At 40.6% G+C, this 25,000-nt stretch overlaps 1 protein-coding gene across 1 annotated transcript in view; it reads left to right on the top strand.

Moving 5' to 3' along the window:
• Window positions 1–25,000, top strand: part of LOC121875373 (cysteine-rich hydrophobic domain-containing protein 2-like) — a 44,642-nt gene that overhangs the window by 9,530 nt on the left and 10,112 nt on the right. The window contains exon 2 of the mRNA XM_042379928.1: window positions 20,584–20,794. Coding sequence (XP_042235862.1) covers window positions 20,584–20,794 — 211 coding nt within the window. The remainder of the gene's footprint in view (window positions 1–20,583; window positions 20,795–25,000) is intronic.

Raw genomic sequence — 25,000 nt, forward strand, 5'->3', positions numbered from 1 at the left:
CCGTAGTCCCCTGTCTGTTGTGTGCTGAGTCCTCTGTCTATAGTAAGCGAGTCCCTCTGTCTGCTAGTGTTGAGTCCTCGGTCTGTTGTGTGCTGAGTCCTCTGGTCTGTTGTGTGTTGAGTCCCTCTGTTCATGTTGTGTGCTGAGTCCTTCTGTCTGTTGTAAAGAGTCCCTGTCTACAAAGGAGTCCTCTCTGTCTGCTGTGTGTTGAGTCCTCTGTCTGTTGTGTGCTGAGTCCTCTGTCTGTCAGTGCTGGAGTCCGTCTGTTAAAAGCATTCTGTCTGTTGTGTGCTGAGTCCTCGGCCCTGTTGTGTGTTGGAGTCCTCTGTCTGTTGTGTGCTGAGTCCTCTGTCTGGTGTAGAGTCCGGCAGCTGAGTCCTCTGTCTATTGTGTGTTGAGTCCTTGGTCTGTTGTGTGTTGAGTCCTCTGTCTGTTGTGTGTTGAGTCCCTGTCTGTTGTGTGTTGAGTCCTCTGTCTGTTGTGTGTTGAGTCCTCGGTCTGTTGTGTGTTGGAGTCCTCAGTCTGTTAAAGTGAGTCCTCTGTCTGTTGTGTGCTGAGTCCTGCCTGTTGTAGGTGTTGAGTCCTCTGTCTGTTGTGTGTTGAGTCCTCGGTCTGTTGTGTGTTGAGTCCCTCTGTTCAGTGTGCTGAGTCCTCTTGGTCTGTTGTGTGTTGAGTCCTCTGTCTGTTGTGTGTTGAGTCCTCTGTCTGTTGTGTGCTGAGTCCTCGGTCTGTTGTGTGCTGAGTCCTCTGTCTGTTGTGTGTTGAGTCCTCGGTCTTCAGTGCCAGTGTACCTCTCGAGTCCCTCTGTCTGTTGTGTGCTGAGTCCTCGGTCTGTTAGGTGTTGGAGTCCCTCGGTCTGTTGTGTGTTGAGTCCTCGGTCTGTTGTGTAAGGTTGAGTCCTCTGTCTGTGTGTTGAGTCCTCTGGTTCAGTGTTGTGTGCTGAGTCCTCTGTCTGTTGTGTGTTGAGTCCTCTGTCTGTTGTGTGCTGAGTCCTCTGTCTGTTGGCTGAGTCCTCTGTCTGTTGTGTGTTGAGTCCCCGGTCTGTTGTGTGTTGGAGTCCTCTGTCTGCTGTGTGCTGAGTCCCCTCTGTCTGTTGTGTGTTGAGTCCCTCTGGGTCTGTTGTGTGTGCTGAGTCCTCTGTCTGTTGGCTGAGTCCCTCTGTCTGCTAAAGGAGTCCTCGGTCTGCTGTGTGTTGAGTCCTGTCTGTTGTGCTGAGTCCTTTCTGTTGGCTGGAGTCCTCTGTCTGTTGTGTGCTGAGTCCTGTCTGTTGTGTGCTGAGTCCCTTGTCTGTTGTGTGTGTTGAGTCCCTGTCTGTTGTGTGTGTCTGCTGTGTGCTGAGTCCCTCTGTCTTCGTTGGGGGTGGTTGAGTCCTGTCTGTTGTGTGCTGAGTCCCCTCTGTCTGTTGTGTGTTGAGTCCTCTGTCTGTTGTGTTGGGTCCTCGGTCTGTTGTGTTGGAGTCCCTGTCTGTTGTGTGTTGAAAACCCTGTCTGTTGGGGGTGCTGAGTCCCTCTGTCTGTTGTGTGTTGAGTCCCTCTGTCTGTTGTGTGTTGAGTCCCTCTGGTCTGTTGTGTGGGGTTAGAGTCCCTCTGTCTGATGTGTGCTGAGTCCTCTGGCCCTGCCAAAAGTGTTGAGTCCTTCTGTCTGTTGTGTGTTGAGTCCTCTGTCTGTTGTGTGCTGTCCTGTCTGGTTGTGTGCTGAGTCCTCTGTCTGTTGTGTGTTGAGTCCTCTGTCTGTTGTGTGCCGAGTCCTCTGTCTGTTGTGTGCTGAGTCCTCTGTCTGTGTTGTGTGTTGAGTCCTCTGTCTGTTGTGTGTGTTGAGTCCTCGGTCTGTTGTGTGCTGAGTCCTCTGGTCTGTTGTGTGCTGAGTCCTCTGTCTGTTGTGTGCTGAGTCCTCTGTCTGTTGTGTGTTGAGTCCTCTGTTCAGTGCCAGTGTTGAGTCCTCTGTCTGTTGTGTGTTGAGTCCCTCTGTCTGTTGTGTGCTGAGTCCTCTGTCTGTTGTGTGCTGAGTCTCGGTCTGTTGTGTGTGTTGAGTCCTCTGTCTGTTGTGTGCTGAGTCCTCGGTTCAGTGCCAGGTTGGAGTCCTCTGTCTGTTGTGTGCTGAGTCCCTCTGCCTGCCAGTGTTGAGTCCTCTGTCTGTTGTGTGCTGAGTCCTCTCACGTTGTGTGTTGAGTCCTTGGTCTGTTGTGTGTTGAGTCCTCTGTCTGTTGTGTGTGTTGAGTCCTCTGTCTGTTGTGTATGAGTCCCTGTCTGTTGTGTGTTGAGTCTCGGTCTGGTTGTGTGCTGAGTCCCTCAGTCTGTTGTGTGTGCGTTGAGTCCCCTGTCTGCTGTGTGCTGAGTCCTGTTCATGTTGTGTGTTGAGTCCTCTGTCTGTTGTGTGTTGAGTCCTCGGTCTGTTGTAAAGCTGAGTCCTCTGTCTGTTGTGTGTTGAGTCCTCTGTCTGCTGTGTGTTGAGTCCTCTGTCTGTTGTGTGTTGAGTCCCCTCTGTCTGGTTGTAGTTGAGTCCTCGGTCTGTTGGGGTGCTGAGTCCCTCTGTCTGTTGGTGTTGAGTCCTCTGTCTGTTGTGTGCTGAGTCTCGGTCTGTTGTGTGTTGAGTCCCTCTGTCTGTTGTGTGCTGAGTCCTCGGTCTGTTGTGTGTTGAGTCCCTCATTCGCCAAAAGCAGTCCTCTGTCTGTTGTGTGTTGAGTCCTCTGTCTGTTGTGTGCTGAGTCCCTCGGGGTCTGCTGCTGAGTCCTGTCTGTTGTGTGTTGAGTCCTCTGTCTGCTGTGCGAGTCTCTGTCTGCTGTGCTGTGAGTCCTCCGTCTGCTGTGTGCTGGAGTCCTGTTGTGTGCTGAGTCCTGTCTGTTGTGTGTTGTCCCCTGCCCCAAGTGGTTGGTTCTCAGGTCTGTTGTGTGCTGAGTCCTCTGTCTGTTGTGTGCTGGAGTCCTGTCTGTTGTGTTGAGTCCTCTGTCTGTTGTGTAAGTGTTGAGTCCTCTGTCTGTTGTGTGTGTTGATCCTCTGGTCTGCTGTGTGCTGAGTCCTCTGGGTCTGTTGTGCCGGTTCCTGGTCTGTTGTGTGTTGAGTCCCTCTGTCTGCTGCATGAGTTCCAGCCTACAAAAGGAATTCCTGCCCATGTGCTGAGTCCTCGGTCTGTTGTGTGTTGAGTCCTCTGTCTGTTGTGTGTTGAGTCCCCTGTCTGTTGTGTGTTGAGTCCCTCTGTCTGTTGTGTGCTGAGTCCTGTCTGGCTGTGTGTTGAGTCCTCTGTCTGCCAAAGGAGTCCTCTGGCTCACAAAGGAGTCTTCATTTGCTGTGTGCTGAGTCCTGGTTCTTTGCTGTGTGTTGAGTCTCCTCTGGTCTGCTGTGTGCTAATCTCCTTGTCTGTTGTGTGTTGAGTCCTCTGTCTGTTGTGTGTTGAGTCCTTTGTCTGTTGTGTGCTGAGTCCTGTCTGTTGTGTGCTGAGTCCTCTGGGTCTGTTGTGTGTTGAGTCCTCTGTTCAGTGTTGTGTGTTGAGTCCTCTGTCTGTTGTGTGTTGAGTCCTCTGTCTGTTGTAGTGTTGTCCCCTGGCCCTGAGCGTGCTGGTTCTCCTGGTCTGCTGTGCTGAGTCCTGCCTGCTGTGCTGGAGTCCTCTGTTTACAAAGGAAATCTCTGGTCTGTTGTGTGTTGGTCCCCTCTGTCTATGTTGTGTGCTGTCCCTGCCCTGCCGTGTGTTGAATCCTCTGTCTGTTGTGTGCTGAGTCCTCTGTCTGTTGTGTGCTGAGTCCTGTCTATGCTGTGTGTTGAGTCCTCTGTCTGTTGTGTGCTGAGTCCTCTGTTTATAGCTGTGTGTTGAGTCCCCCGCCCCATGTGCTTATCTCGTCTTGTTGTGTGCTGAGTCCTGTCTGTTGTGTGCTGAGTCCTCGGTCTATGCTGTGTGTTGAGTCCTCTGTCTGTTGTGTGTGCTGAGTCCTGTCTGTTGTGTGTTGAGTCCCTCTGTCTGTTGTGTGTTGAGTCCTCTGTCTGGTGCTGTGTGCTGAGTCCTCTGTCTGTTGTGTGTGTTGAGTCCTCTGTCTGTTGTGTGTTGAGTCCCTCTGTCTGTTGTGTGTTGAGTCCTCTGTCTGTTGTGTGCTGAGTCCCGTCTGTTGTGTGTTGAGTCCTGTCTGCTGTGTGTGTTGAGTCCTCGGTTCGTTGTGCTGAGTCCTCTGGGTCTGTTGTATGCTGAGTCCTCGGTCTGTTGTGTGCTGAGTCCTCTGTCTGTTGTGTGTGCTGAGTCCCTCTGTCTGTTGTATGCTGAGTCCGGTCTGTTGTGTGCTGAGTCCCTCTGTCTGTTGTGTGCTGAGTCCCCTCTGTCTGTTGTGTGTGTTGAGTCCTCTGTCTGTGCTGTGTGTTGAGTCCTCTGGTCTGTTGTGTGTTGAGTCCTCTGTCTGTTGTGTGTTGAGTCCTCTGTCTGTTGTGTGCTGGAGTCCTCTGTCTGTTGGCTGAGTCCTCGGTCTGTTGTGTGTGCTGGAGTCCTCTGTCTGTTGTGTGTGTTGAGTCCTCGGTCTGTTGTGTGTTGAGTCTCTTGTCTGTTGTGTGTTGAGTCCTCTGTCTGTTAGTGCTGAGTCCCTTGTCTGTTTGTGTGTTGAGTCCTCTGTCTGTTGTGTGCTGAGTCCTCTGTCTGTTGTGTGCTGAGTCCTCGGTCTGTTGTGTGCTGAGTCCTCTGTCTGTTGTGTGTTGGTTTTAACTTTGACTGATTTCCATTACCATCGTTGCTTGCATGAGTTCTCTGTCACCTTTTGTTTTGTTTGCCCGCTCCCACTACAGTCTCCTTGTCCCCTGTGCTCAGTCGTTCCCCTTAGTTAATTTAGAGGAGATAGATTAAGGTAGATTAGCATTAGATAAGCTTGGGTCCTTAATCTTCACGTGAACAATGGACGAGTTGACGGTCGGAATTTTTTGGTAAGATGGGTGGTCAATGGGTAAAGAAAACGCTTAAAATAACTATGGTGATGATATTTTAAAATAAATTGGGCCAAAAAGTGTAAAAAATAACGGTTAACGTTGGTAAAAAGTCACGTGACTGCATAAAGCTTTGTGATTGGTTGTGACGTCACTGGTTGCGCTGAGCTGCTGAGAGGAAACGTGGAGGTTGCCTGCTGTGGTGTGTGTGTTGTTACCAGGAGAAATACAGGACTTGTGGCCATATACAATGTTGATATACACAGTCATACCTTATTGTTAGGTTAAAATAAATTACTGCTCAAGTATCATGGTGTGTATATACTTGCTTGCTGCCAAAATGATGCCAAAGACCGATAATTCCAACAGGGAAGTTTACATCACTGTTCTCTATTTCATGTCTGGACAATGTAAGTTTTTGTAACTGATGTCTTTATTTAATGTTGTGGAAGGACTAGGGACTTGAGATGATCAGATGACAGATGTAATTTAATGTACTTCATAGCTGGATGGTGGAGTTCTTTATAATACTCTCTTATCATAAACACATCTACTTATGGTAAACTTATTTCATCTGCCTTGATGAACCCTGGAAGTAGTTGTCCAACTTTCTCGGCTGATTGGCTCTGTAAATAAATATTATTAGATAATTAGTTGTGCTTTACTGTGCAACACAGTAATACTATGTTGAATATAAATATTACTAAGCACATTAACTAACTCATTGTATATTAGCTGCCCAAACAACATATTTCATAGTATAAACATTCTAAACAATATTGGTATTATTTTGGTTTGGGTCATCTGGGGAACCTTAAGATTCTAACTATTGGATTAAATACTTTAAACAATAACAAAAATTATCTCTACGGGATTTCTGTCACAAACATTTTTCTATCGCATGAGAAAATACAGATCATAATTATGTTAGGTTAGTTATGATAAGGTATAAGGTTAGCTTAACATACACCCGTAAGAACATAAGAAAATAAGGAGTCTGCAATAGGCCGGTTGGCCTGTGCATGGCAGCTCCTGTCGAGAGTTACTACAGGTTGACAACCTTTATCCGAAATCCTTGGGACCAGAGGCATTTCGGATTTCGGAATTTTTCGGTTTTCAGAATGGTTAGGTTTTTTTTTTTTTGTATTAGCCCATCCGGGCACAAGTCACTGACCCACATTGGGGCCTGGGGAAAATATATTAATAATTATAATAATAATAATACAGGTAATAATAATTCATAGGTCTAGGTCTTGTATTTCTTTATTATTGTTACAGGTTGTACTTTCTCTAGTCCGGCATTCTGTGGTCCGGAACGATTTTAGTTTGTCCAATAGGTAGATAGGCAGCTTCTTTTTTTTCTTTTTTCTTTTTTTCTGAATTATTATTATAATTATTATTATTACAGGAGTATTAAAGTTTTGCCCCTCAGGCCCCAATGTGGGTCAGTGACCTATGCCCAGGTGGGCTAATCCCCATAAAAAAACAAAACAACAAAGCTGCGGGAAATTAAGGTTTGTTTACATCCGGCAGTTCGGCTGTTCTCTCTCTCTCTGCTTGTCTATACAGAGTACAACATTTAACCCTTCAATATATATGAGCAGTAAATAAGTGTTGCTTTCATATTCTTATGTAGAGTAATGACGATATGTTTTCACATGTGCGCACTTACATACGCGCAGTCTCAATTTTTTTTTACCATTAATGGTTAGCTACTTATATTGTTCCATTTATTAACATTAAATAACATTACAGGTACTTCAAACAACCATATTAATTTTTTTACATTAATTTTACTACAGCTAAACTCAGGGTCTTATTTTCTTCAGTTTTATATGTAGAACCAATCAGTCACTGGTTTCGTAAGCTTTAACATAAACAATGCCGGCAGCTGTCTCGTCTCCTCTAATATTCCACGTATTATTAATAAATTGTATTGTTAATTTTGCACACACGTACATTAATTCAATAAAAACAAATTCAGAAACATTAATTAAAATATATATGAACAGTAAATAAGTGTTGCTTTCATATTCTTATGTAAAGTAATGACGATATGTTTTCACGTGTGCGCATGCGCATTTACATATTCGATCTCTCTTTTTTCTTTACCATTATCGTCAGCTACTTTTATTGTTCCATTTATTAACATTAAATAACATTACTTAAAACAACCATATTAATTTTACTACAGCTACAACCAAGGTCTTATTTTCTTCAGTTTTATATGTAGAACCAGTCAGTCACTGGTTTTGTAATCAACGAAAACAATGCTTTGTCATTTCCTCGTGTGTTTTAATATTCTACGTATTATTAATGAATTGTCTTGCTCATTTTGCACACATAAACATTAATTCAATAAAAAAGACATTCAGTAATAAACAATAATGAATCTTTTGTACATAAGAGAAATGACGCTGTTTACACTATTATGCACGTCGTCTGCACATTGGCGGGCCATTCAAACCCGTCGAAATTCAAGTTTCCGCCGTCAAAATTTTTATTTATTTATTTTTGTGTGTGTTCCAATAAAATACGTTAAGAATTAAAAACTCGCGAAATTTAAGAAGCTACTATACGACATTTAACCCTTCAATATGTCTTCAAAGAGACCATGACGCAGAGAAAGTGGTGCTAGTGCTTCCAGGCATAAGCACAAGTCACTATCTATCCAGGAAAAGGGTGAATTTCCATGGTCCGGCAATTTCCATGGTCCGGCACCGGTCAGGTCCCGAGGTTGCCGGACTAGAGAGGTACAACCTGTATTAGTATTATTAGTATTATTTTATTAATACAGTATTATTGTTACCATTATTATTTTATTTTGGTGTATTTTTTAATTAAAATTTTTATTTACTATGAATAATTATTATTATTATTATTATTATTATTATTATTATAATAATAATAATAATAATTAGTATTACCATTACATTTTCGCCCCCCAGGCCCCGATGTGGGTCAGTGATCTATGCCTGGGTGGGCTAATCCCTGTAAAAAAAAAAAAAAAAAAAATATATGCTCCACAAAAAACTTTCGGTTTTCAGAGCTTTTCGGTATTCGGAATTTCGGATAAAGGGTTTTCAACCTGTACCACTCTCCATCATCCATGAATCTATCTAGCCTCTTTTTGAAACTTTCCAGCGTTCCAGCACTTACTACAAAGTTGCTAAGCTTGTTCCACTCGTCCACCACTCTATTTGTGAACCAGTTCCTTCCTATCTCCCTCCTAAACCTAAACTTATCCAACTTAAATCCATTGCTCCGAGTCCTATCCTGCTCGGATATTACAAGAACTTTATCTATATCCCCTTTATTGATTCCTTTCACCCACTTAAATACTTCTATCATATCTCCCCTCACTCTTCGTCTTTCTAGGGAATGCAAGTTTAGTTTTTCTAACCTATCTTGATATGGAATCATTTTCGTCATTCTTCGCTGCACCGACTCTAGTGAATTAATATCCATTCTATAATAGGGGCACCAGAACTGAACCGCAAAATCGAGGTGCACTTGCTGGTGTTGAATTTCATTTGCCATTTTTCAGACCACCCCTGCAGTTTATTTAGATCCTTCTGTAATGCATTTGCATCCTGCCCTGAATTAATCTGCCGCCCTATTTTGGTGTCATCCGCAAACTTGCTTATGTCACTGCTGATCCCAGTATCTAGATCGTTTATGTAGATTATGAACAAGAGTGGGCCTAGTACTGACCCCTGGGGAACCCCACTGGTTACACGGCCGCACTCAGATTTAACACCATCTACGCTGACCCTCTGCGTTCTATCGGTGAGCCATGATTTTATCCAGTTTAAAACATTCCCCTCGATACCATGAGCCTTAATTTTTCTCAGAAGCCTCTGATGCGGTACTCTGTCAAATGCTTTGCTAAAGTCTAAGTAAATAACATCGTAATTTTCTTCATTATCTACTACCTCGAAGACTTTCCTAAAAAACGTCAGCAGATTTGTTAGACAAGATTTTCCCTTTGTAAACCCATGTTGAGAGTCGTAGATTAATTTGCTTTTCTCTAGATGCGATCGGATGCTATCTGCTATAATTGATTCAAGAAATTTCCCCACTACTGACGTCAAACTGATCGACCGGTAATTTGACGCTGATGCTCTGTCTCCTTTTTTGAATATGGGTACTACATTTGTCTGTTTCCACAAGTCTGGCACAACTCCGGTGTCTAATGATTTTGTAAATAAATTTACGAGGGGTCCGCTAATCTGTTCCCTACACTCTTTCAAGACTCGAGGGAAAATTTCATCCGGCCCTTGGGATTTTGTCTTCTTTAGTTTATTTATCCTCTTAAGAACATCCTCTTTTCTGATAGTGATATTCTTTAATTTCTCTTCTTCCTTTCCCCTAAATATCAGTTCCACCTCTGGAATTTCCTCGCAAATTTCTTCTGTGAAAACTGATAAGAAGTAGCTGTTCAATGCTTTGCTTATTTCTTCACTGCCATTTATCACTTCTCCCCTCCCTGACTTTAAAGGCCCAACTTTGTCCTTGACCTTTGTTCTATATACCTGGAAAAATCCCTTGGGATTTGCCTTGGATTCTCTTGCTATTTCGATTTCATAGTCTCTCTTTGCTTTCCTTACATTTTTCTTAACATTCCTAGATAGTTCATTATACCTATTTCTGAGCTGCTCCTCCCCTCCCTTTAATTTCTTAAAAATTACTTTCTTTATTCCTATGTCATGTTTAAGTTTTCTGGTCATCCACCTTGGCTCATTCTTATTTGACCTAATTTTTTGTATAATATGGACACGAAGTAGTACCTTAAGCTGTGTATTCATATATTACTCTATTAATTATGTATAGTAAAGTATTACAGAACATGTATTAATCCTATGTAATGTTTCCATTTATTATGCACCATGTTATGTATATGAATTATCATATTTACATTTTGTATATGAATTATCATATTTACATTTTATGTATTCAGCTTATGAATGCTGGCATCTGTACATGCCAGCGCGCAGTGATACAGAGAGTGGAGACCACCAGTCCTTATGGTGTGGAAGCGAGTTTCTTGGTCCATCTGTATTTATCTCCCGTACGAGAATAAGAACCTATTTTTAAGATAACAAGTGTTTGTATACCCTCAGTAGTGTAGAACATTTTGGGGGTACCAAAGACAAACATAGATTTTTCTGTATGGTATATTTTGTTCTTGTGCTTTATGTAGTATACTAGTGTCATCTATGACCTCACCCCTTCCTACTGGGGACTGACATGACTGTTCCCAGGTGACCTCACCTAGGTACCTTCTTAACCCCTGATAATCCGCCAACTGAAAGTTTGGGACTCTGACCATATTGGCATTGTTTTTCGTTTCCCAATTTAGGGTGAACCTGATTTCTCTGTGATCACTGTTACCTAGTTCTTCCCCTACTGTGATATCTCTGATAATATTTTCTTTATTTGTTGATACTAGGTCTAATATATTGTCACCTCTAGTAGGTTCTGTAATTAGTTGTTTCAAAAAATTGTCCTGTACTGCATCTAGGAAGTCTTTTCAGATTCATAGTCACCTACAATGTTGTCCCAGTCAATATTTCTGAAGTTGAAATCCCCCATAATGCACAGGTTGTTATATTTTGCTGCCCTACTCATTTCCTGCCATATGGGCTGAGCTGCTTCTTTCCCAAGACTTGGGGGCCTGTAAATCACTCCCATAATTAGTTTTTCTCTTCCTTCTGTGATTTCTACCCATACAGACTCGGTTCCTATTTCACCCTTTATTGAATTATTAATACAACATTTTAATGTATCCTTGACGAAGAGTGCGACCCCTCCCCCCTTCCTACCTTACCTGTCCTTGTGAAAAAGGTTGTACCCTTCTATGTGGTACTCTGATAAAAAAATTTTGCTCGCCAGATTCATCCAAGTTTCGGTGATTGCTATGACGTCTACATTCTCGGTACATACAACCGCTCTCAGCAAGTCTATTTTATTTCTAACGCTCCTACTGTTTGTATAGTATACATTTAAACCTAACCTTCCCTGGTCCTGTTTTACCCCTTGTCCTGAGTAACTAATTTTACTTCCCAGGACTTGCTTGTTTTTTGACTCCCACTTTCCCCGACCTCTCTCTACTGGCGAAACCCCCTCTTTGGAGTGACAATTTCACGCTCCATGTCTGCATCCCTGGAGGGGGTGGGGTAGTAACTCAAAACTAGTGATTTCCGATGGAAATAAAGGTCTAAACCGTTCATACCACATCACAAACTACCAGAAAAAAAAACATAGTCTGCATGTCTAAGTATACAGGGATGACCAAAACTTAACATGTTCCCCCTGTAGCCTATCTTGACTCTAAACACCAAAATAATTATGGTAGTTAAAGTAAAATTTGACCCATTAATTAATACAACTGATGATATATCCCAGTGGTTCATTAGTGAATCATCAAAACAATAACAGCACTATGTTGTCATGTTAACTAGCATCAGGCATCATCAAAACAAAGTCCAAACAATGTCATCACAGGGAAGCCTCGGATAACAACGGTTCGACCAACAACTTTTTGTATTTGAAACCCTAGATAATTTAGGACCCAATTCGGTTTACATCCTTATTTCATTCGTATTTACGACCAAAATATAATAAAAATGAAATAAAATTACATTTTCATAATAATAACTAAATCCTGAGATGTATTGTAATAAAAAAATTACTGTATGTGAGAGGTTTGAATAATTGTCCAGGTTCTCTGCAGATTTTACTCTTACACATCAGCTGGTGACTGGCAACCGGGCGCTGCCACAGACAAGCTCCCACTTCCACACATGGGAAAACATATCGTACGATGGTACTCCATCTCACAATCTCACACTGTAAAAAAAATGAAGAGCGCCTTGTGCAAAGAAGCTGCCTGGCTAATGAGTGGTAAAAAACAGTCGGAGTTTGGCGGGCCTTTTGTTTTCATGCATCTGGAACAGGAGAAAAACTTTCTCAGGTTTCTTACAGCATTTTTCCATCCCTATTCAACATGAGCAAGAGAGCAATTGATGGTAGTGTTGTTTCAAAAGCTAATAGAAAGTGCCAAGCTTAGCCAAGAAACTAGATGTGTTAAAACGATATGAAAAAAGTGAGAGGTCTGTGGATATTATATGGAGCAAGCAATGAACATATTTTCTGAAGTGGATCCATTAACAGAACAAAGCATTAAAATTTAAATAAAAGCAAATGACCTCCACATAAAAATGTATACAGTGGTCCCTCGGTTAACGAACGCCTCGGTTAACGAAATTTCGGTTAATGAATTAGCTTCCATAAGAATCTTCAACTCGATTAACGAACAAAAATTCGGTTAACGAAATTCTTACGAAATCGTGTCAACATGTTTTTGGCTGCTCACCAGCTGCTCTGCCAATACAGTAATCGGTTTTAGGGCTTAAATTCGTTACCATTTAAGTAAATATCAAGAAGGTTGTACTATTCAATAATTTTCTAAGTCTTATATTAAAATTTTTAGTCATTTTAACAATTATTTAACATAATTGAAGTACAGGGAACTAGTTTTTAGTGCGCCAAACAGCCACTTGACTCACCCTGAATGGTGTCAGTTTGAGTCTCTGCTCAGTGGAGGTAGCATCTTGCTTGAGACTCTTTTGAACATAAACTATTTTTACGTTTTTACAGTACAATTATTGGTCATTCTGAAATTTATTTTACATATTGACAATATATAATGCAGTGCAGTGTTGATTTAAAGAAAATAATCTTGAATTACACCAAGTGAACTTAAAATTTTATGGGTGAAATGGCGGCATGAAGCATGGGGTGATTACTCTTCCACCCCCCACTGCCTTCTCTTCTCCCTTCTCCTCCACCCCCACTTCTAATTCCCATCATCATCAACCAGGAGCCTTCTACTGCACATGCACACCTCAAAGTAAGTGTACTTTACTGCATTTATTTTTAGTTTGCATGTAATTTTTGGTGAGCTGGAACCAATTACCCAAAATCCCAATGAAACAATGGTTTCGATTAACGAAATTTTCGGTTAACGAACAACCTTCTGGAACGAATTGTGTTTGTTAACCGAGGGACCACTGTATTGTAATGAGAAGAGAAAGCAGCTGTGAAAGGCTCTTTGGGCAGTTTTATTATTCGAAGGCCTAAACCATCAACTTCAGCATCATAAGCAGCTTCAACATCAACTTCAGGTTCAGTAACAGTTTCAGCAACAGCTTTATGGAAAGCTTCAGCCATCTGAGTAAAAACTCGCACAATATTCATAGGCTGTCCTTATGTTTTAGACTTTACCGCCATTGGTGAATAGAATTTTTGTTTTACATTCGTACATATTATTTAAAACAAATATGAACAGTAAGTAAGTGTTGCTTTCATATTCATATGTAGAGAAATGACGATATGTTTTCACATGTACGCACTTACTGTTCATACACTGGCGTTCCCAATCGTCTTGCCTTATTTCTTTAACATGAGTGGTTAGCTACTTCTAGTGTTCCATTTATTAATACTAAATAGCATTACAGTCAGTTCTGCTACAACGCGATAGTTGTGTTCTTGTAAAACCTCACGTTGTAGAAATTCGCGCAATAGAAATAACAGGGCTTATGGAGAAAAAGGGTTTGGTGCAGATTACTCGAAATAAAAAAAAATTTAGTAGTTAGCCTAACACAAATGATAGCACAGTCTAAATAAATGTTACATTTATATCTAATAATGAAATCATACAGTAAATGTAACACTTTACCTTGGAAAAATATGAATATTACTTGATGGGGGAGAAGGTTGAGGTTGAGGAGTCATGCAGACAGGAGTTGACAGTTGTCATCATCAGTATCATCAGGTGCAGTTTTGGTTGCATGGGAGGGACGAAAAATACGTCTAATTCCAGAAGTGGATGGCTGTGGTTCAGTGTCTTCAGACTGCTTCTTGAGGGTTGACTTATAAAAGACGTCTAATGTTTGCTGCTTTTCCGTCTTTCTTCTTTCACAAAGAAGCTGTTCATAAGGTGCCAAAAAAGATTTAACACCACGAACTGCAACTGCAACTTCCCTCAGGATAGAAGACAAAAGAGAAGTGGGAAGCTCTCATGGTTTTGCATCCCGGACTTCATCATCTTCTATTTCCCCAGCAGCAACAAGTTGTTGTAGATCAGCTGTAGAGAGGTCTTCACAGTGGGACTCGAGCAGTTCCTCAACATCAGCACTTTCCACTTCAGCAAAGCCAACTTACTTTACAAGAGAAACGCAATTTTCTTTTATTTTTGGGAGCTCCTCTGATGCATCAAAGCCTTTAAAATCATGAATTAAATCTGGGAGAAGCTTCCACCAAACTCCACTCAAGCAGTCCTTCCTTACATCACCCCAGTCCTCCACAATGATGTCAATTGCATGCTTGATGTTGAAACTTTTCCAAGACTGAAGAACACTGGCCCACGTGTTTCAACTGATCGTGTGATGGAAACAGAGAGCGCGGGTGTAAAACGCTATTAGTCCGCACTGCGAAACATTATTTTTATTTATTTTTTTCATACAGTATTTATGGGAACAGCTAAATTTGTAAAAAAAGGATGAAATTTATAGTCCCTATCAAATAACACTTCACAAACAAAACACATGAATCAATTGAACATGTGATGTCGAACGTGAACTGTAAACACTGCATAACCCCGCCAAGCGGCAGTACACTTAAAACGTTTGAGTGGAATCGTGTTACAGCCAACACATTCGCGTTTTACAAATATCGTTCTTCTATTCATCAATCGCATTATAGCCAATTTGCGTAGACAAATCACGCGTTGTAGCAGAAATGACTGTACTGTACTTAAAACATACATACAGGTATTCAATTTTTTAAAATTAAGTTCACTACAGCTACAACCAGGGTCTTATTTTCTTCAGTTTCTTATGTAGAACCATCGTCACTCACGAAAACAATGCCGTCTTGTCTCCCCGTGTGTGTTTTAATATTCTATGTATTATTAATGAATTGCATTATTCATTTCACATCCAGTGGTCCCTCGGTTAACGAGCACAAGTCGTTCCAAAAGGTTGCCCATTAACCGAAAAACTCGTTCACTGAAACCATTGTTTCAATGGGTTTTTGGGTAATTGGTTCCAGCTCACCGAAAATTGCCTAAAATCAACAAAAAAGGTAGTAAAGTACACTTACTTTGAGGTGTGTATGTAGAAGGCTCCTGGATGATGATGCTGATGTGAATTTGAAGTGGGAGGTGGAGGAGAAGAGAAGGAAGTGGAGGTGGAGGAGAAGCATTTTACTGCTTATTGGAAGGTGAGTCACCTTCCATGAAAATCTCAGGAACCTCTGGACTGACAGATTCTCCACCAGAAACATCCTCTCTCCTCCTTGAAGTGGAAGGCTGAGGGCTAGCATCTTGTTCCCGCTGCCTTTTACTGAAGAAAATGTCAATTTTTGTCTGTGGGGCATCTCTCCTCCTCATAATTAACTCATGTTTAAAGAAGGAGACCATTGTGTCCTCAATATGACTCAAAGTTAGTTCAGATATTTTTCCACATCTGGGTGCCTTGAAGCCAGTTTCCTGAACTTCTCCCAGTAGTGAACAACATCTTTCAACTCTGAAGTTGACATATGGGCATCACTTTCCGTTTCCTCCTCACCACTGTCAGCCTCTAACATCTCATCTAGTTGCTGCAAGTCTTCAGGAGTAAGTTCCTGCTCATGAGACATCACAAGCTCTTCTACATCATCCTCCTCCACTTCAAGGCCCAATGACTGACCAATGGACACAGTCTCCTGGTCCAACTCTGTGTCATCCTGAAATCCCTCAAAATCATGGACTACTGATGGCCACAGTGCTTTCCATGAAGAATTGAGGGATCTAGTGCCATGATGACACAATCAATTTTACAGCCTCCAGGATGTTGAATTGTGTCTTCCAGAACTGTTTCAGTGCTAGTTCAGGATCAGTGGAAGTTGCCTGATGACGACACCTGAACATATTCTTCATGTACAACTTCTTGAAGTTGCTGATCACATTCTGGTCCATTGGCTGTATGATTGATGTAGTGTTGGGAGGCAAAAACAACACTTTCACAAAGTCAAATTGAGACTCCAAAGTTCTGGCAAGTTGAGGGTCATGACCAGGGGCATTATCCATGAGGAGAAGCGCATTTAAAGGGAGTTTATTGGTGGTTAGGTAGCTCTTGACAGAAGGCAAAACACCTCAACAGCCCATTCATTAAAGAGCTGTCTTGTCACCCATGCCTTACGGTTGGATTTCCAATAAACTCCAAGCCGTCTTCTTACCACTTTCTGTTGCTTGAACACCCTGGGGCTCTCAGAGTGGTAGACAAGCATAGGCTTCAGTCGGAAAGCCCCTGAAGCATTGGCACCAAGCAATAGAGTGAGACGGTCTTTCATGGGTTTATACCCAGGTAAAGAGGCTTCATCTCTGGTGATGAATGTTCTTTTGGGCATCTTTTTCCAGAACAGCCCAGTTTCGTCCACATTGAACACTTGCTGTGGAAGATAATTTTTTTTATCCATCAGTTTTTTAAATTCCATTAAAAACTTTGCTGCCCCTTCCTTATCAGTACTAGCAGCCTCACCATGCCTAGCAACACTAAATATGTCACTTCTTTTCTTAAATTTTCCGAACCAGCCTTTGCTGGCCCTAAAATCTTCAAATTCTGTGCCTGAAGAACCAGGTTGATCTGTCTTTAAATGTTTGTAAATCTCCCTGGCTCTTTCACAAATAAATTCAGTAGAAACTGAATCACCTTTCATCTGTTTTTCCCTAATCCAGATGAGAAGTAACCTCGCTGTTTCTGCTATTAGGGCTATACCTTTAAACACTCTGGTTGATTTGTCTCACTTTCACTTCCTTGAATTTGTCTTTCTGTTCAAGAATTGTTGACACAGTTGATGTCGACATGCCATATTCTTTGCATAGCACATTTGTTTTAATGCCTTCTTCATGTTTCTTAATAATTTCTTACTTTGCTTGGATATAAATCGCTTTTCTTGATCTCTTGGGACCCATGCTTGATTATCTCAACACGTGATATTTTAAGTTTAAATTACTGTACAGTAAATAAAGAATATTTTCTTTAAATCAACACTGCACTGCGCTATATATTGTCAATATGTAAAATAAATTTCAAAATGACCAATAATTTGCTTGGAAACAGAAAAAAAGCATTTAGTTGAAGAGAGTCTCAAGCAAGATGTTACCTCTACTGAAATACACAAAGACTGACGCCTGTTTGGTGTGTTGACAGGCTGTTTGGCGCGCAAAAAGCTAGCTTCCTATACCCCGATTTACGCGGTCAATTGAACCCACAGGGTACCGCGGAAAGTGAAAACTGCGTAAAGTGAACAACAGAACATATGGGATTAATTCCAATAGAGACTGGCCCGACCCCCAAACTCCACTTTTTCCGACACAATACCTATGTTGTAGTAAAAATAACATCTAAATTTTATGATGGTATGCTCACACAATTTATATTTAAGAGAAATACAGTCGCCAGGTTAATGTCCATTCAAATAATGGACTCAAATCCCCCCTCTTCCCAGCTCACTAGCTCCTACCTCTCTGATTAATGTTTGGGTGAAAACTCTAGATTTTAACGTTTAGTAATAAATAATACCTCAGACTAAAGTTAGGATAATATAATTGACATTTCTGGATTCCTTGCAGGTCAGGGAATATTTTGAATGTAAACTTCATATATTTTGCACAAAAGATAAAATACTTGCTTTGTGTAAACCAAATTATTACATTAGATCTAAAATTTGTATGTCTAATGCAAAATACACGATGTTTATATTCAAAATGATCATCATATTGTAAGAATTTCAGCAATGTAAATTATATTCTGGTCCAGTAATTTGTATGAATTTTATGAGCTGAAACAAATATCTTCAGTTAATAAAAAAAAAAAGTATTCTTCACGACACTATCTGTCAATCAAAGTACCCTAACTTGCCTCCCCTCTGCAAACTGCGCCAGATGGTTGGTCGGCCCCAACCCTCTCCCCCACCCCCCACCTTCCCTCCCTACCAGAGAAATGTTGAGTGAAAAAACTAGATTTTAACTTTTAGTAATAAATAGGGCCCGGATAGTTATGCATTTGCATATTTCATATGCAAATGCATATTTTGCGTGATTTCTATGATAAGTGCATATTACCTAGATAACTGCATATAAATGCATATTTTGGTAAAATATTCATCTGGCAGTATCTCTTTGTTGCCACTGAATGAGCACACGTGGTACTGGGAGGTGAGGTGAGGTGTGTTAGGTGAAGTGAGGTGAGGTCACGTCGCTTTAATCTGTCGTTTCCACACCTGGTCATGACTCATTGGACTAGTGAGTTAGTCAGTCAGGAGCAGTGCTGCTGTGTGGAGCTACTCTCTTCTGCTGCTCGTGAAAATGCCGAAAGTACAAAGAAACCAAAATGAAGTGCTGAGATCATATGTAAAGGAATTTGATGCATTTACTACTGATGGAAGTGTACTGTTTTGTAAATATTGTGAAGCACCAGTGACAGCGAGCAAGAAATTTCAAGTCCAACAACACCTTAAAACAAGCAAGCACATCCGACTTGAAGCTGTTAAGTCCAATAGTGCACAAAAGGAGCAACAACTACTTCTTGCATGTTCCAGTAAGTCAGGGCCTGATCGTTCCCAGTTCAACGCAGATTTGTGCAAGGCATTTGTTTCAGCGGATATTCCATTGCATAAACTGAATAACAAGTGCCTAAAGTCATTCCTGGAACAGTATACTGTTAAATACATTACGTTTATTGCTTAATAAACATTAACATTAGTTTATATTAACTATTTTGTTTCCGTATAACCTGCATTCTTGGCTTTATAAGTGACATTTTTAGTGCATATAAATGCATATTTCCCCTGTTTTTAGTGCATATTTCCATGCATATTTCATGGTTTTTTAGTGCATAACTATCCGGGCCCTAGTAATAAATAATACCTCAGACTAAAGTTAGGATAATATAATTGACATTTCTGGATTCCTTGCAGGTCAGGGAATATTTTGTATGTAAACTTCATATATTTTGCACAAAAGATAAAATACTGCTTTGTGTAAACCAAATTATTACATTAGATCTAAAATTTGTATGTCTAATGCAAAATCCATGATGTTTATATTCAAAATGATCATCATATTGTAAGAATTCCAGCAATGTAAATTATATTCTGGCCGGGTAATTTGTATGAATTTTATGAGCTAAATAAAAAAAAAATTATACTTCACGCGTATATGAGTAGATGCACTGCGGAAAGTGAAAGTCCGGTTCTGGCAAGGTACTGCGTAATTGAGAAATCGCGGAAAGTGAAACCGTGTAAAGCGGGGTAATACTGTACTTCAATTATGTTCAATAATTGTTAAACCGACTAAAAAATTTAATATAAAACTTTTAAAATTATTGAATAGTACAAACTTCTTGATGTTTACTAAAATAGTAAGGAATTTAAGCCCTAGAACCGATTACTGTATTAGCGGACTAATACTACAGCTGGTTGACCGCCAAATGCTAGCGAAAACATGTTGAGGTCGGCTCATAAGAAACTCGTTAATCGAGGGATTGCTCGTTAACCGAAGTTAAGAATCTTATGGAAGGTAAATCGTTAACCGAGGGACCACTGTATATCAACATTAATTCAATCAATACATATTCAGTAATAAACAATAATGAATCTTTTGTACATATTCTTAAGATTTATGACGCAGTATCCTTAAATGCGCACGTATATGTTGGTGTTCCCAATCCATCTTCTTTTTTTTTTCTTTGCCATTAGTGGTTCCATTTATTAACATTAAATAACGTTACTTAAAACATATATATAAATTTTTTTACATTAAATTTACTACTGCTACAACCAGGGTCTTATTTTCTTAGTTTTCTCGTGTAGAACTATCGTCCCGGACTCCTGGCTGTAAACACAAACGAAAACAATGGCGTCCCATCTCCTCTTGTGTTACCTTATTATTATTCATGTATATTGTATAAGGTGCATTCAGAAACATTATTTAAAGAATATAGTTTGCACTTTTCATCAATTGTATTGTTTTGGGGGGAAAAGAGGGTAAAAAGCCACACAAAAGATATGAAAAGGTCACAATTTTTTTTGTTTTTTTACGGGCATTAGCCCACCGAGACAAAGGTAATGTCCCACATCAGGGCCTGGGGGGGCGAAAATATAATAATAAATAATAATATAATAATAATAATAATAATAATATCTAATATTATTATTACAACAATTAATAAATTAAATAGCAAATTAATACAAATAAAATATTAAAACTAATAAAAATAATATCCATAAACAAATACAAAATTGAAAAAATAAATCACGAGTGAGAAATTATATACATTATATATGTTGTGTTGTCCATGTAAGAGAAACAATTGAGACCCTGCAATTGTGTGTAAATGAGGCAGAAAGTCAGATGAGCAACCTGGGACTTGGTCACAATTTTCGTGATGCCGTCATTACAAATGGTGTCCTTGTTTCTAGAGAAGTAAACTTATCTCGACTATTATAACAGGACTTTAAACTTTTATTACAAATTATATACACACCGGATTACTCTATGAACGTGGCAGAGTGTATTTCTTGTGTTTACCCAGAACATCAACTTTTCCATTATGATCATTATTAAGGTAGAATTGTTTTGTTTCAGGTTCGGTCTAAGCAATCGCTTCTGTCGAGATTTCCCAAGTGCGCTGACTGGCAGGTTAGCTCCCGAAGAGTTCACAGGCTCGGTGGGGAGAGTGAACACCGTCCTCAGGAAGACTCTGCCAGTATCTGCCCGGTGGCTTCTGTGTGGCTGCTGCTTCTGTTTGTGTACCTGTGGCTGCTCTCTCTGGCCTGTTATATGTCTTAGTAAAAGGGTGAGTTTACCATCCTGTCACTATAGTGAGTATTATGTACTGTATGGTACTGTATGGTACTGTATGGTACTGTACTGTACGATACTGTACTGTACTGTATGGTACTGTACTGTATGGTACTGTACTGTATGGTATTGTGCTGTACTGTATGGTACTGTATGGTACTGTACTATGCTGTGCTGTCCTGTCCTGTACTGTATGGTACTGTACTGTCCTGTCCTGGACTGTACTGTATGGTACTTGATGATACTGTACTGTATGGTACTGTACTGTGCTGTACTGTCCTGGACTGTACTGTTTGGTACTGTATGGTACTGTACTTTATTGTACTGTACTGTATTGTACTGTACTGTACTGTGCTGTGCTGTACTGTACTGTACTGTACTGTATGGTACTATACTGTGCTGTACTGTACTGTATGGTACTGTGCTGTACTGTACTGTACTGTATGGTACTGTGCTGTACTGTACTCTACTGTACTGTATGGTACTGTACTGTACTATATGGTACTGTACTGTATGGTATTGTGCTGTTCTGTACTGTGCTGTATGGTACTGTACTGTATGGTACTGTACTTTTGTATGGTACTGTACTGTACTGTATGGTACTGTACTGTACTGTATAGTACTGTACTGTGCTGTACTTTACTGTATGGTACTGTAGTGTGCTGTTCTGTGCTGTAATGTACTGTATGGTGCTGTACTGTATTGTATGGTACTGTACTCTACTGTATTGTATGGTACTGTACTGTGCTGTACTGTATGGTACTGTGCTGTACTGTACTGTATGGTACTGTGCTGTATGGTACTGTACTGTATGGTACTGTACTGTACTGAATGGTACTGTATGGTACTGTACTGTATGGTACAGTATGGCACTGTACTGTACTGTGCGGTACTGTACTGTACTGTATGGTACTGTATGGTACTGTACTGTACTGTGGCGATACTGTACTGGGTACTGTATGGCATCAGTATTGGTACTGTAGCGTAGTAATTTGTAGGTATCAGTTCAGTGTAATTGTATCAGGCGGTACTGTACTGTACTGTATGGTACTGTATGGTACTGTACTGTACTGTATGGTGCTGTGCTGTACTGTGCTGTACTGTATGGTACTGTATGGTACTGTGCTGTAATGTATGGTACTGTACTGTAAGGTACTGTATGGCACTGTACTGTACTGTATGGTACTTTGCTGTGCTGTACTGTATGGTACTGTACTGTACTATCCTGTACTGTACTGTATGGTACTGTACTGTCCTGTCCTGGACTGTACTGTATGGTATTTTGTGGTACTGTACTGTATGGTACTGTACTGTGCTGTACTGTCCTGGACTGTACTGTTTGGTACTGTATGGTACTGTACTGTATTGTACTGTACTGTATTGTACTGTACTGTGCTGTACTGTACTATGCTGTACTGTACTGTATGGTATTGTACTGTACTGTACTGTACTGTATGGTACTGTACTGTGCTGTATTGTACTGTATGGTACTGTACCAGCGGTACTAGTTGCATTGGTATCAGGCGGGTACTGGTACTCTGTACTTTATAAAATGGTATCAAAGTGGTATTGTGTTGTTTGCATTTAAAAGGTACTGTACTGTATGGTACTGTACTGTATGGTACTGTACTGTATGGTACTGTATTGTACTGTATGGTACTGTACTGTATGGTACTGTATGGCACTGTACTGTACTGTATGGTACTGTACTGTATGAGATCAGGCGGTACTGTACTGTATGATACTGGTATGGTATCATTGTATGAGTACTGTATGGTACTGGTATCATGGTACTGGTACTGTATGGTACTGTACTGTGGCGGTACTGTATTGTATCAGGCGGTACTGTATGGTACTGTACTGTATATACTGTATGGCATGTACTGTACTGAAGAACAGGCCAGCTGAACAGGCGGTACTGTATGGTACTGTACTGTACTGTATGGTGCTGTGCTGTGCTCTACTGTGCTGTACTGTATTGTTCTGTATTGTACTGTATGGTACTGTGCTGTACTGTATGGTACTGTACTGTACTGTATGGTACTGTACTGTAAGGCACTGTAAGGCACTGTATGGCACTGTACTGTACTGTATGGCACTGTACTGTATGGTACTGTGCTGTACTGTACTGTATGGTACTGTACTGTGCTGTACTGTACTGTATGGTACTGTACTGCCGTACTGTAATTGTGGCGGTACTGTATGGTACTGTACTGTATGGTATTGTGCTGTACTGTGCTGTACTGTACTGTATGGTACTGTGCTGTACTGTACTGTGCTGTACTGTATGGTACTGTACTGTATGGTACTGTGCTGTACTGTACTTTTCTGTATGGTACTGTACTGTATGGTACTGTGCTGTACTGTATGGTACTGTACTGTGCTGTACTGTGCTGTACTGTACTGAATTGTATGGTACTGTGCTGTACTGTACTGTATGGTACTGTGCTGTACTGTACTGTACTGTACTGTATGGTACTGTACTGTATGGTACTGTGATGTGCTGTACTGTACTGTGCTGTACTGTACTGTATGGTACTGTACTGTATGGTACGGTGCTTTACTGTACTGTACTGTGCTGTACTGTATGGTGTGGTACTGTACTGTACTGTACTGTACTGTATGGTACGGTGCTTTACTGTACTGTACTGTGCTGTACTGTTTGGTATGGTACTGTACTGTATGGTACTGTATGGTACTGTACTGTGCTGTACTGTACTGTATGGTACTGTACTGTATGGTACTGTACTGTGCTGTACTGTACTGTATGGTTCTGTACTGTACTATTTTGTACTGTATGGTACTGTACTGTATTGTATGGTACTGTATTGTACTGTATGATAGTGTACTGTACTGTATAGATCTGTACTGTACTGTATTGTACTGTGTTGTACTGTACTGTACTGTATTGTACTGTATAGATCTGTACTGTACTGTATGGTACTGTATGGTTCTGTACTGTATGGTACTGTACTGTGCTGTGCTGTACTGTACTGTATGGTACTCTATGGTACTGTACTGTGTTGTGCTGTACCGTACTGTACTCTATGGTACCGTACTGTGCTGTACTGTATGGTAGTGTACTGTGCTGTGATGTACTGGGCTGTGCTGTATGGTACTGAACTGTACGGTACTGTAATGTATTTTACTGTACTGTATGGTACTGTACTGTACTTTACTGTACTGTGCTGTACTGTACTGTATGGTACTGTATGGTACTGTATGGTACTGTACTGTGATGTAATGTCCTGTACTGTACTGTATGGTAATGTACTGTACTGTATTGTGCTGTACTGTACTGTATGGTACTGTACTGTACTGTGCTGTACTGTACTGTACTGTATGGTACTGTATGGTACTCTATGGTACTGTACTGTATGTTACTGTACTGTGCTGTACTGTACTGTTTGGTACTGTATGGTACTCTATGGTACTCTATGGTACTGTACTGTATGTTACTGTACTGTGCTGTACTGTACTGTATGGTACTGTATGGTACTGTACTGTACTGCATGGTACTGTACTTTACTGTAGTGTATTGTGCTGTACTGTACTGTATGGTACTGTACTGTATTGTGCTGTACTGTACTGTGCTGTACTGTACTGTACTGTATGGTACTGTATGGTACTCTATGGTACTGTACTGTACTGTATGGTACTGTACTGTTCTGTACTGTACTGTATGGTACTGTACTGTACTGTATTGCATGGTACTGTACATTACTGTACTGTATTGTACTGTACTGTATTGTGCTGTACTGTACTGTACTGTATTGTGCTGTACTGTATTGTACTGTACTGTATTGTCCTGTACTGTACTGTACTGTATTGTACTGTACTGTGCTGTACTGTACTGTACTGTATTGTCCTGTCCTGTACTGTACTGTACTGTATTGTACTGTACTGTGCTGTACTGTACTGTATTGTGCTGTACTGTATTGTACTGTACTGTATTGTCCTGTACTGTACTGTACTGTACTGTATTGTACTGTACTGTGCTGTACTGTACTGTACTCTAATGAGGTTAAACTCATAAAAAATACATGGAGATAATTTCTAGTAGTAGGATTGTAAAGTGAGGAAAGTTGGAAGGTCTGCTGAATAGTTATTTGACTTTGTATTAAATATTCTTAGTGGAAATCTTGTAAACAACAGTTTTAAGTATAGAGCTATTTATTAGTTAACTCAATGGCATGGACAC

The sequence above is a fragment of the Homarus americanus genome, unplaced genomic scaffold (genome assembly GCF_018991925.1).
Source record: "Homarus americanus isolate GMGI-L3 unplaced genomic scaffold, GMGI_Hamer_2.0 scaffold56159, whole genome shotgun sequence".
In the NCBI taxonomy this organism is placed as follows: domain Eukaryota; kingdom Metazoa; phylum Arthropoda; class Malacostraca; order Decapoda; family Nephropidae; genus Homarus; species Homarus americanus.